This window comes from Mesocricetus auratus, unplaced genomic scaffold (assembly GCF_017639785.1).
Source record: "Mesocricetus auratus isolate SY011 unplaced genomic scaffold, BCM_Maur_2.0 Super-Scaffold_100008, whole genome shotgun sequence".
Lineage (NCBI taxonomy): Eukaryota > Metazoa > Chordata > Mammalia > Rodentia > Cricetidae > Mesocricetus > Mesocricetus auratus.
Window position 1 is genome coordinate 77,585,343 of NW_024429192.1, and position 12,287 is coordinate 77,597,629.

General features: G+C 50.5%; 1 protein-coding gene across 1 annotated transcript in view; it reads right to left on the bottom strand.

Moving 5' to 3' along the window:
- Prkar1b (protein kinase cAMP-dependent type I regulatory subunit beta) overlaps positions 1 to 12,287 on the bottom strand; it is a 111,470-nt gene that overhangs the window by 20,378 nt on the left and 78,805 nt on the right. The window contains 4 exon segments of the mRNA XM_005080001.4: positions 2,733 to 2,793; positions 10,659 to 10,739; positions 10,741 to 10,779; positions 10,781 to 10,819. Of these exon segments, the coding sequence (XP_005080058.1) occupies positions 2,733 to 2,793; positions 10,659 to 10,739; positions 10,741 to 10,779; positions 10,781 to 10,819 (220 nt within the window).

The following is a 12,287-nucleotide window of genomic DNA, read 5'->3' on the forward strand; positions in this document are numbered from 1 at the left end:
CCCCTTCGAAGTGAAAGAAACCTTTTCTGGCCTACGCTTAGACTCTACATATGTAGGCCAGCTGCTAAAAATAAAAATTTAAAAAGGCATTCATTTTGGATCTAGGTTAGCAGGGAAATATCTCTCCCCTAAATCCCCTGCCCGTGCCCCTACACTACAAAAGGGCCACGTTTCCCATGAAGCCCCGGCCACAGGGAACCCTGCTGTGTATGGTGGGCAGTGAGTCTGCTCCAAGCACAGCAGTGGATCCACCTCCCGTATTTCCCCCCCTCCCCGCCTCACTTTCTCTCCTCCCTCTCATTTACAGACACATCTCACAATGTAGCCTAGACCGACTTTAGAACTCTTATAATCCCCCTGCCTCCGCTGCCTGAGTACTAGGTTCACAGACTTATGCTGCCAGCTTTCTTTACAAGTCATCTGACCAGGTATATTAATTAGCTCATGGGAGATGGAGGCAGAGGACAAGAGAACTTTAATGCCAGCTCTGACTTTATAGTGAGTTAGAGGCCAGCTTGGGTTGTGTGATAGTTCAAATTGGAATGACTCCTATAGGTTCAGAGATGTGTTTTGTTTTGTTTTGTTTTTTGAGACAGGGTTTCTCTGTGTGTCTTTGGAGTCTGTCTTGGAACTCGCTCTGTAGACCAGGCTGACCATGAACTCACAGAGATCCACCTGCCTCTGCCTCTGGGATTAAAGGTCTGTGCCACCACTGTCCAGCCAGGTATAGAGATTTAAATGCTTGGTCATTAGTGAATGGCACTACTTGAAAGGGATTGAGGGTGTGGCCTTGTTAGAAGAAGTGTGGCACTGGAGGGTGGGCTTTGAGGTTTCAAAAGCTCAAGACAGGCCCAGTGTCTCTCTCTTCCTGCTGCGTTCAGATCCAGATGTAGAACTCTCTGCTACTATGTCTGCCTGCATGCAGCCATGCTCCCTACCATGAGGATAATGTAACTGAAACTGTAAGCAAGCCCCAACTAAATGCTTTCTTTTATGATTCATCATGGTCACGGTATCTCTTCACAGCAATGAAGCAATGTATATCACTCATTGTGAAAAAGGTCACTTTTGAGCAAGATTATAGTCTGTATCAAGAAGAAACAGATGTAGAACTGGAATGTAGATGTGGAACATTATGTGCAATAGGGTGAGTGGTGTGGTTCAGTGGTAGGACACCTGCCTAGAATTCCCCAGTGAGGGGCTGGGGTGTGGCTCAGTGGTAGAGCACCTGCCTAGAATCCCCCAGTGAGGGGCTGGGGTGTGGCTCAGTGGTAGAGCACCTGCCTAGAATCCCCCAGTGCGGTTCAGCAATAAAGTACTTGCCTAATATGTACAAGGCTTGGGCTTCAGCAGCAGCAGTTGCACCTCTCCCCCTCTCTCTTTATCTCCCCCCACATGTCTTTTAGGATAGGATCCCCCCCATAGCATTTAAAATGTGCAATATTCCAAGGTTGGAAAACAAGACTTGCCATAGCATTATCTCCTAACACCATAAATCTTGGGTGAAAACTGAAATAACTGTAAGGGAGACAGCCAGTATTTGGCTCCAGTGCTTAAAAGAAACACAACACATTTCAGAACATTTAAACCACTCACATACAGGCAGAGGCAGGGAGGGACTTGGCAGTGGCCTGGCTGGGAGTGTTGGGGGGATGGCGAGTGGCTGCCTGTGGGGATAAATTTCTGCTCGGGCAAAGAGCGGTTCTAGGTAGATGGTGATGGCCTGCACACCCTGTGGCTGGGCTCGTTTCTCAGAGCCAGGCTTCTCACAATACTGGAAATGGTTGGTTCTGTGTTGTGTGCATCTCACTATAATGAATAAATGAGGACTGCAGTAGTTCATTAACGGCAGGAAGGGGAGGCCCCTTCACACAGCAATAGGACAAAGTGTATGAAGAGCCTCTATGTCTAAGAGGCACCGAGAGGGACAGGCACCAAGCACAGCCCTCCCTCGTATTCAGAACCAGGTCACCACCTCTTCTCCAAAGATCCCTGAGCTGCTCAACTGTGCACATGAGCCCGGGATGCATGTACAACCCACAAGTCTCCACAGGCCACAGGGGGGAATATAAAGGTGGCCTTGGAAGGGCAATGATGTCACTGAGGAGCCATGCTCAAGGTGAGCCAAGAGGGAGGGGGAAGACACTAAGTGTAAGACTCCAGCTATGAGAACAAAGAACTAGCTTTCAGCTCCGAATCGCAGAGCTGAGATGGTGGCACCAAAGACAGCAAGAGAGATAAGCAGACACAGTTTGGGAAGGACAGGGACACTGACAAAATGACATTCATGCTCACAGGTAGCAGGGCTTGTATATGCACCTATATAAAGGTACACTATGAATGTGTGTATATATGAACATGCAGTGTGTGTGTGTATGCATGTATGTGTATGCATATGTGTGCACTGCATGAATGTATGTACTATGAACATGTGCCACAAATGTGTGTGTTCTTATGAATGTGCACATATATGAATGCATGCCATATTTGTGCATATGTATCTGTATGTACGTGTGCATGTGTGCAAGTGTATCAGTGTGTGGTATGTGTATATGAGCATTACTGCCACCCCCTGTGGGAGCCATGCACTCGTGTCTGTGTTTGTATGTGAGCATGCATGCCCCAAGCCTGCATAATGCTAAACAGAGATGGCCTGTCAGCTGCCCAGGGAGAAGCAGATGTGGGCTGGTTGCAGGTGCTCACAGGAGGCTGCAAGCAGCAGAACTACTGACCTAGGATGGAGACTTTGCTGAGGAATTCCTCATACATCTTGCGTTTCCTCAGCGTGCTCCCCTGTGAAAGGAAAAGCAGAACAAAGAAGGTGGGTCTTCAGTCTCAGTTGGTCTGTCAATGCTTGCAGATTTCTCTCAGTGACTAATCTCTTCAGAGGAAACCAGACAAGCAAGTCTATATGAGGCTCCGTCTCTATTTCCTGCTCTTCACCTCCTGTGTCTTCTGAAGCAGCTTCCAGCACCACCAGCAGACCCGGTGGTCCAACCCTGTGCAAGCCACCCCAGTGAATGGGACCACGAGGTTTGAAGTTTCCAAAGGTGGACACAGCTCTGCTAGACTCTAACCTGTAATCCTCTTGCCTCAGTACCCTGACTTGAATTACAAGTATGCACCATGGAGATGCACCCTTACAAAGCCTTGAGGTTTCTGGACAGTTTGTCAGGACATCCAGCCACCCAGTGGCCTCGCAGCTACCACAGATGCTCATACGCTCTGCTTGGCCACTGACGAGATGACACAGATGTCCTAGAGGAGCTTGCTCTGCTTCCCGTTGCAGCAGCTGGGACTCTCCTATTCCTGAGGTCAATACCAATCCCTGCTACTGCAGCCCTCCCACTGTCTTCTCACTACGATGCACATTGGAAGATGTCTGGGAAGGAGAGATGGATCAGACATGAGAGACAGGACTGAAACAGAGACCTGGAAATGCCTGAGGCTCTCCCTGAAGCAGGTCTTTAGAGGGGAATGACTCAGCCTCGCCTAAGAGACTGGCAATCTCAGTCCTTACATAGGGTGGCATTTATAATATAGACGTCTGTTAGGGGGCCTGACACTATGCTCTGAACACACCATCACAATCTGCAGTAGCCCCACGCGGGGCGGGGAGAGGGCAGAAATGGAGGGACCAGCACATTGCATGCTCAGAGCAGAAGCTTCAGGTGTTAAGAATAAGTTAAAGCCAGACAGACATTCTGCCCCTCTCACACTAACAGTGACAAACACTGTTCTGTGGCTCTACTCTCTAGCAGCAGGTTCGGTTGGGCATAAAGGATATGCGTATCTCTGTCAACTTGGCTCCTTGTGAGTGGCTCCGTCACATCGGAAATAAGGATTGCAACAGGAACCCTCTCCACACAGGGTGTGGGGGTAGACCACGGACCTGAACTCTGAGTCATTAGCCGTTACTCAGTGTAGCCCTGCTGAGGGAAAAAAAGGACTCTCAGGAGAAGGACTGGACTGAAGGCACGTGGCAGTCGATGCCAGTCCCTGGAAAGCTATGACAAAAATGTGAGTGGCAGGGAAGTGAGGAGGAAGGGCCCTTGAGGCTCCAGGGCATACAACAACTTCCACAGGGCCAGATCATGGGGTTCTCCTTAGCTATGCACGAGGTCAGCCTTTGCTGGCTTCAAGACACACAACATTCCTGGCTCAACTCCTGAGCTCTCAGCATCTACAACACAGACTAAAGGGGCTGATATGAGCTTCACACTTTCAGAAAGAATATGAAGCCTACTGTGGCTACCACTTGAGCCCCACACAACAGGACCACACATGGCCAGACTAAGTTTCTGAGGGGATGGACACTTCAATGCAGGGGAATAAGAGTAAATCTGGGTGTACTTTTCATGTCACTAGTCCTGGGGAAATGAGATTTTAAAATCCTTTGTTATAAGTACAGAGACTCAATATCTCTTAAGTTGTTGCTACTTAAGGTAATGGTGGTGATAGTGTTGTTGACAGTGATGATGATAGTGGTGTTGATGATGATGATGATGATGATGATGATGATGATGATGAAGGTGGTGGTGGTGATGGTTTTGGTAATAAGGATAATGACAGTGATGGTGGTAGTGGTAGTGATGATGATGTTGAGGTGATAATGATGCTATTGATAGGCACAAGGGTAGTGGTGATGATGGTGGCAGTGATAGTGATGGTAATAATGATGCTGGTGATGATGACAGTGGTGATGGTGCTGATTGATAGTAAAGATGATGGTGTGAATCTTACTGAGTAACCTGAGGAGGGCTAAAAGAGGGTCAGCACACTGTCTTTCCATCACTGCCCATGCTCTGGGACAATCATATCCTCTGCAAGGTCTCAGGTTCTCCATTGGGTCCGTGATCTGGCCACTGTCTCTAACCTGGGCCCCCCTTCTCCCTCTGTGACATCAAACCACTGCCTCAGCTTGGAAGGTTCTGTTTCCTGTTCTGACACAGGGGGCCATCTGCCTGAGACAAAACTCTAATCATCAGAAATGGGATGAGTCACTTTGCAGGTAAGTACTGATAGGCACCAGCCTCCTGCACCCCAGCCACTCCAGGAGCATTCTCTTCTCAGAAGGTGGCAAGACAATGCCCCTGGCATAGCCATTAATGCTCCCCCCAGTTCTGAGAGATTATTGTTGTATCTCTACTGGACTGGAAACAGAGGCCCAAAGAAGATAATGGCTTGGTTCCTGTCTAATAAGTTGGAGGCTGAAACTGCTGTCCTAGAGCTCTCTATGTAGATCAAGCTGGCTGCTAACAGAGACCCGCCCGCCTCTGCTTCCTGAAGGTATGCACCACCACACCCAGCTTCCTTTCTTTCCTCTGTTGAAGTATAGTTTCATTCTGTGGTCCACACTAGCCTGGAACTCACTATATAGTTCAGACTGACCTAGAACCTATGATCCTGTCTCAGCCTCCCAAGTGCCAAGACTACAAGCATGAGCTCACACAGAATGCCATACTGCATTCTCCCCACTTGGCATCTTTGCTCCTGTGGGGACAGAAGCTGTGTCCACGAAGCCACTGCTATGTGTTGTACCATGTGGTCAACCTTCATCCTCACCCTGGATTGGGGAAATCACACACCCATGATCAGGCATGGGGCTGGCACAAAGCAGAGCTAAGGTGGTCCGGTCTGTTAGATGTCATAATCACAGTATCTTCACCTTCCCACGCTCTGGTCAGGCTGAGCAGCCAGCAGCAGCTGTGCAGGTAGCTTTCAGACAGGCTTCCGTGCATGCAATATGGAGAGGGCTCAATGCCATATGAGATATGCACGGGGGGGGGGGGGCGGCCAGCTGCCATGGATATCTCCTCCCTGGATGCCTGGCAGCCAATGACAGAGACAGCTCACTGCTCTCTCTGCAGCCCAGTGCCCTTTGGGACACTCATAGTGTGATCTCCACGGCTGGGCACCTCTTAGAGACATGAGTACCCACAGTCCTGTGAAAAGCATGATGAGCCAAGAGAAAAATCTATCCCTGAATAATCATGTACCAACAGCAGAAGGGTGATGCCCATGACTGAAACGCAGAGGCATCAGCAGCCAGCAGGGCTCTTACCAGCCAGGCCCTGCCACTCTGATTTGAGGACCCTAGAAGGTAGAATGGAAAACCCAGGAAATCCACACTTGAAAACCAAATAGGTGTCAAAGGAGAAACCAGCCTTGTATAACATTTGGGGGGGATGGAGGAGAAGAACAATGGGGTCACGGAGAAGGGGTTGGGAAAAGCACAGGGTCAAGCAAGGACAGTGCCATGGGATTCTGGGGAACACACTGAGGTGGTAGGTGCCATTTCCAAGTTTCAGAGGCCTCCAGGAGCAGCAGGTGACTATAAATTGGTGTAGAGATACACACAGAGCTTGGAGAGGCAGTCCACCAGCATATCCAGTGCCCCTTAACTGGTGACAAGTCTGGGGGAGGTTGGAGGCTGATTTTGAGCTTGAGCCATCAGAAGGCCTAGGCTCAGCCCTCCGTTCTCATTGTCCTCTTGAGTTCTATTTCCTCATCTGTTCAATGGAAATACTAAAACCTGCCCCAAAGGTCCCCAAGGACACTGGCACAGAACACAGAGACAGTGCTCCAGTTCTATCCCCAACCTTGGGTCCCATCTTCCCCATCAGATCTGGTTCAGACCAGCACTGATAAGGCTGTGAAGTCCCAGTCTTAGAAACCCAGAGTCACAAGGCCCCAAGCTCTCTGTTTCCTAGGAAAAGTCCTGTGATGGCTAACCCTGATGGTAAGTGTGTAGACAAACTTCTGGGCATGTCTGTTAGGGAACTTCCAGTTTGGGTTATTAGAAGGACCCACCCTTAGACATGGGAGGACTCATCCTAAACCTGGGAGAACCCACCACTATTCCATGGGCTGGGGTCCTGAACTGAGTACAAAGAAGAAAGCAAGTGGAGAGTCATCTCTCTCTCTCTGCTTCCTGACTGTGGATGCCATGTGACCAGCTGCCTTATTCTTCTGTCACCATGAAGGACTGCACTTAAAGCTATGAGCCACAATAAACTTTCCCTCCCTTAAGTTGCTTTGGTCAAGTACTTTTTTCAGAGCAATGAGAAAAATAACTAATTCAATTCCCAGCAGGGCTAGGAACTCAATGTACAGCAGGGCAGGGAGAACCTCATTAGATTTTCCTCAGCTATCCAGACCTTGACAGTTAGACGGTGGTTCTGCCAGCAGAGACTGGAACAAGTCTGTTTCCATGACAACAAGATGGCACAATAGGAAAGCCAGTGTCCAGACTCTTGTGATGCAGAACTGTTGTGTCTGCTGATGGGTACAGGTCAGGATGGCTGCGGTGGCAGTGGCCTGCTCAGTGACCTGGCTCAAGCCATTTTAATCCCATCCAGCCCTAAAAAAAAGGCATCTCTTTTGAAAATGTGTAGTCCCCACTGGCTACCCAGCAATTAAGCTCTCCCAGTGGAACGTAGGCAGGTTGTGACCCAGGAACCTCAGATGCTAATGTTGGTGCAGCGGCAGGATGATGCTGAAAATGTTGTGGGGCCTAGGGAAGTGGTCAGGCAGCAGGTGAAGCCAGCCTGCTTTGTTCCTACACTGAGCAGTCATCTGCTAAGCCTCTTGGTGACACAGGAGACCTCCACTTTAGCAGGCTTTACAGCAGGCAAGACAGCAAACCCAAGATGGCTCCAATGGGACTCAGCCTAAGAACCTGCCTGCAGAGGCTAGCTGCCTGCTTGCTACAGGGCCTCGATCTGTGTGTCCCCATGACACCTGCAGCACACCTTGGAATGGTTAGTATTGATTGCCAACATGACAGAATATAGAATCACCAGGAAGGGAGTGTCAGTGAAGGATGATCTTGGTGTCGGTTACTCTGTGGGCACGTCTGCGGGAGATTGTCTTGATTGTGTCAATGGAGCTGGGAATGGCCACCTGGAATGTGGGCAGCACCATTTGTTAGTCCTGAACAGAAGGCGAAGGAGAACAAACTGAATACTGGATTCTAGTACCTAGAGAACACTCGTTGGCTGTGGCTGGGATGTGACCAGTTGCCTCTGGCTCTTACTGCTGTGACCTCTCTGCCATGATGGATGGGGTCTTGGAACTGTGAGCCAAAACAAGCCCTTTCTTCCCTAAGTTCCTTTTGTTGGAGCATTTTTCACGTCACTAGGAAAGGAAACCTCAGCCAAGATCCCAACCAGATTTCAATAGCAGGGGCCTGGAGACACAGAAGGCCAGAGCACATGCTCGCTTCCCAAAGACCCTGACACACACACACACACACACACACACACACACACACACACACACACACACACACACACACACGTGCACTCACAGTACTGGAACCACACCCTATTCATGGTGAACTCTGCCTACCCCATGGTTCAGAAGAACTGGAACCAGGGATGCAAATGCAGCTCCCAGCACAGCCTGTCCTAGTCAGGCCACCTATGCTACCCAGGACAAAGAGCTGGCCCTGACTGAAGTTTCTCTATCACTTGAAGCCTCCAACCACATACCTCACCCCACCCCCACCCCTGCACTGCACCATGAGCAACAGCTGAGAACAAGGTTCCCAGGCACTTTCGTGAGTGAGGTTTCTCAATGCCTTGGAGTTCTAACTGTGGGTAAGGGTGGAGGGGGTCATCTACTCACTGGCTGTGAGTCACTGGGTGGCTCTAAACTCACCTCAGAAACTCTCCAGATGTTGCAGGTGTCACACCACCTATACAATGAAGTGGAGGGTGCCTGGTTCTTGTGGAGATGGCTTAGAGAGTCAGTAAGGATGTGGGTCCTTCAGAGTCAGTGGCATTAGACCCACATCTGCTTAGGACACAAGTTCCCTGGGATTCAGAACACGGTCATAGAGAGACCTCCAAAAACCCCAGTATGACCTCTCCTACACAATTTGATTTTGTATATGCAAATTTCCCCCCTTTGGAGACAGGATTTCACATAATCCAGGCTGGCCTCAAAGTTGCTATGCAGCCAAGGATGATACTGGATGTAGGAGTTCACCCGCAGAGTACTGGATCACTGTGCCTGGTTTAATCAGTGCTGGACATGGACGCCAGGGCTTTCTGCACATCAGGGAGGCCTTCTACCAACTGAGTCACATCCAGCCCCTCTAATGGGAATTCCTAACTCATTAGCTGTAGACACAAGGTCCCCCCTCAAAAGGGGCAGATGAACAGAGGGCCCAGGGATTAAATAAAAGGAAAGAAACTCATGGACTATTAGTCTCTCTTGAGCCTACAGGTGACAATGCACCCCCTAACTCTGCCCAGCATTAGGCAAAAAGCAGCAAGGAGACACTTAGGAAACTTCCAAATTAGAAGCCACTGAATTCCAACTTGAATGTGGAGTCTGAGCTGACCTTGTGGGTTGTAACCAACTCCCTCGGGACACTGGTGACTCTTCATTTTCTGTGTCTCCTCCTGTGAGTCCCAGCTAAAGCAGGAGCCCTCAGAGGGGTGATCTGGATGTATCCAAGGCTGCCCAGATGGGGGATGGGTGTGGACAGGATCCAAATTCCCCACAAGAGCTCTGCCGATTCTGGAGCCCAAATGCGCTATTCTTAGTGTCTGGGGATCCGAAATTAACCCAGAGAAAGCACCAGTTCCCTCTGCGATTTGAGAGCATTCCTGAATATAAAGTCCTGACCACAAAAGTCCCACAGTCAGCAATGACACAGCATAGACGAGACAGTAGAGAGACAGTTGCTAGTGCAACTCCAAGCCAGGTGTGCTCAGAGGGGATGGGACTGTGTCGTCCTCTCGCAGGGAGGGAGGAGCCCCTGTTGCACCCTCCTGCTGGGACAGGCAGGTCCCTGCAGATGGAGAACATGTTGGAGACAAAAGACTACAGTGTTGCGCCGTCTGTTCTGTGTCCTTGTGCCCACAGCAGTACGGGAGCTCTGACGTGCCGAGCATGCTAAGCCCTGGGGACAGCTGCCTTCCAAGACGGTGCTGATCCTACAGAAGAACTGGCATCCCCTCAAGACCACAGCAGGATGTGTCCTCTGTACCTCAGTGACCGAGGACGCAAGCTCTACCCTGAGCTATTCTGGGGAACATTCTAGAACATCTGATCCCACGGCCACTCTCAGTTCTCCTTGGGATGCCCAGTCTTGAGTTCTAGTCTGTCCCAGATGCTTCTGTGACTCCAGGAGCTCTGTGTCAGAGATCAGGAGTGTGGGCTCCAGAGGAGGCTGTGGGGCCTCGGGATGGAGCACTCCTGACTCTTTAGGCTGAAACCCTCACTCTCTTCTCATGGTGTTCCACAAACAGGCCCCTGTGCTCCAAGCAGCAGCCACACCAAGGCCTTTGCACTCTCTGTCCCCGTGATGCCTTTTAGCCTTTGCCCTAATGTCACCTTGGAGGGACCCTGGGTTTTATTCTCCAAGTGACCTTGTAGTCCTAGATGGTAGGGCTGGAGATCCAGCCATTACAACCACAGTTTAGAGTATCTGGAGAGAGAGAAAGGGGGCATGCAATAGAGACATTTTCCAGCCATCTAACTGTTTTAAAGAGCTTCCAAAACCTCTTCTGATATTTTTCCCTCATGTCAAGGGCTGTGTCTACCATGCAGACATCGTGACCTGGGGCCTGGGTCTCTGGTGGTATAGACTCCACGACCATCCTCCTCCCCTCACAAAGCCTCCTGGCCAGGGCTCTACTCACCATGAGGATGCGCCTGTAGCTGTCACGGTCGATGCCCCAGAGCTTGAGGTCTGTTTTGGCCTTCACGGTGGCTGCTCTGGGGGGTGCCGTAGATGAGGGCCAGCTCCCCAAAGCTTCCCCCCCTCACTGATGTTGGTAACCCATTCCCCGTTCACATATACCTTCAGAGAAAAGAAAAGAGGGTGGGTCACAAGGTGTGACATGTGGGTCACAATTGCTGCTTCCTCTATGGGGAATCCATAGCCCACCCCGGTGGGAAAGACAAGCACTTTGTAAGGTTCTTGAACCACTTCTACTCCCCTGCTCTGGAGGCAACCTGGGCTAGCCATGCTCCAAGGAGCTCCCATCCCACCCCACCCCATCCTACTCAGAGCCACACTGGGCAGCACACCACACTAAAGAACAGGTTGGGACCAGAGGCTAGAACGCAAAGTGTCGCAGCTACTTCCTGAGCAGTCTGCCCATCCAGGGATCACCTCTTAGTCTCTTTGAGCCCCAGTTTTCCCGACTGCACCCCAATAAGTTGTTCTACCATTACACATATACAAATCCAGAGGAATACCCTGCCTCTTGCCGTTCCCATTTACAAACTGCCTGTCCTCTCTGGCAATTCAGTGATCCCTCTGCCTGAGTATCTCTCTGACCCCCTTGTCCCGCCCCTGTGGGCACACACTGACTGTCCCCTTCTCCTCTGGACCTTTGCCACCAAGGCAAGCACCCAAGTCTTTTGGCCAGTGACCTAGTTGAGGCCCCGGCCAGGCACCACTACCAAGCTGCAGCGAGAAGGGGCCGGGACAAGATTCCCTTTCAGGCCGCACGGGCGACGCACCCTGCACAGTGTGTGCACTATGCATGGACCTTGCGCAGCCCACACCCAACCGGGACACAGAATGGGCAGATTGTTCATTCCCAGGGCGATTATGCAGCTCGGTTACTATAAATTGACACAATGCACGCTTTATCCCTCAGCGTCTCAATGAGCGTACAGAATCGTTCCCACTGCTAAACCGGGTGCGTACCCGAAGAATGGATTGTGATGAATCATGGAAGCAATTCTTATTGAAATCAATGTCTCATTATCCGGTAATAACTGAGGCACAGAGATTTCTGTCTGAAAGAGAATGCCTCGCAGGTGATGGTTGTAACTCCACGATGAAGTGAGCAAGGCATGGGGAAGGGCTGGCTAGCCACAAAGATGGGGGGGGCAGCAGCGGCTCCCAAAGGCAGGACTCTACCAAATGGGATACGTGCTCCTCCCACCTGTCCTGGCGGGTTCCCCAAAACCCAGAAGGAACTGGGATGTGGGGGAACAAAGAGGTGGCTACAGCTTGCCTTAAAAACCTTCAAAGAGGGTATCTGTCATACACCTGTCACCTCAGGCTGAGGCAGGTGGATGACAGGCTCCAGACCAGCCTGGGCTATAGAGTGAGGTCCTGCCTCCAAAACACAAAACAAAACAAAACTAGAGCCAAAAAGATCCACAAAAAATCTGAACACACTGCCCATCGAACGCTATAGGGAATGTGAAGGAGAAAAGAGGGGAGGGTAGAGATTTGACACTTCAGACGTGAGTTTACAGACATCAGAGCATAACCCCCCAGGACCTCACCTCATTTCCACATCCAAGAA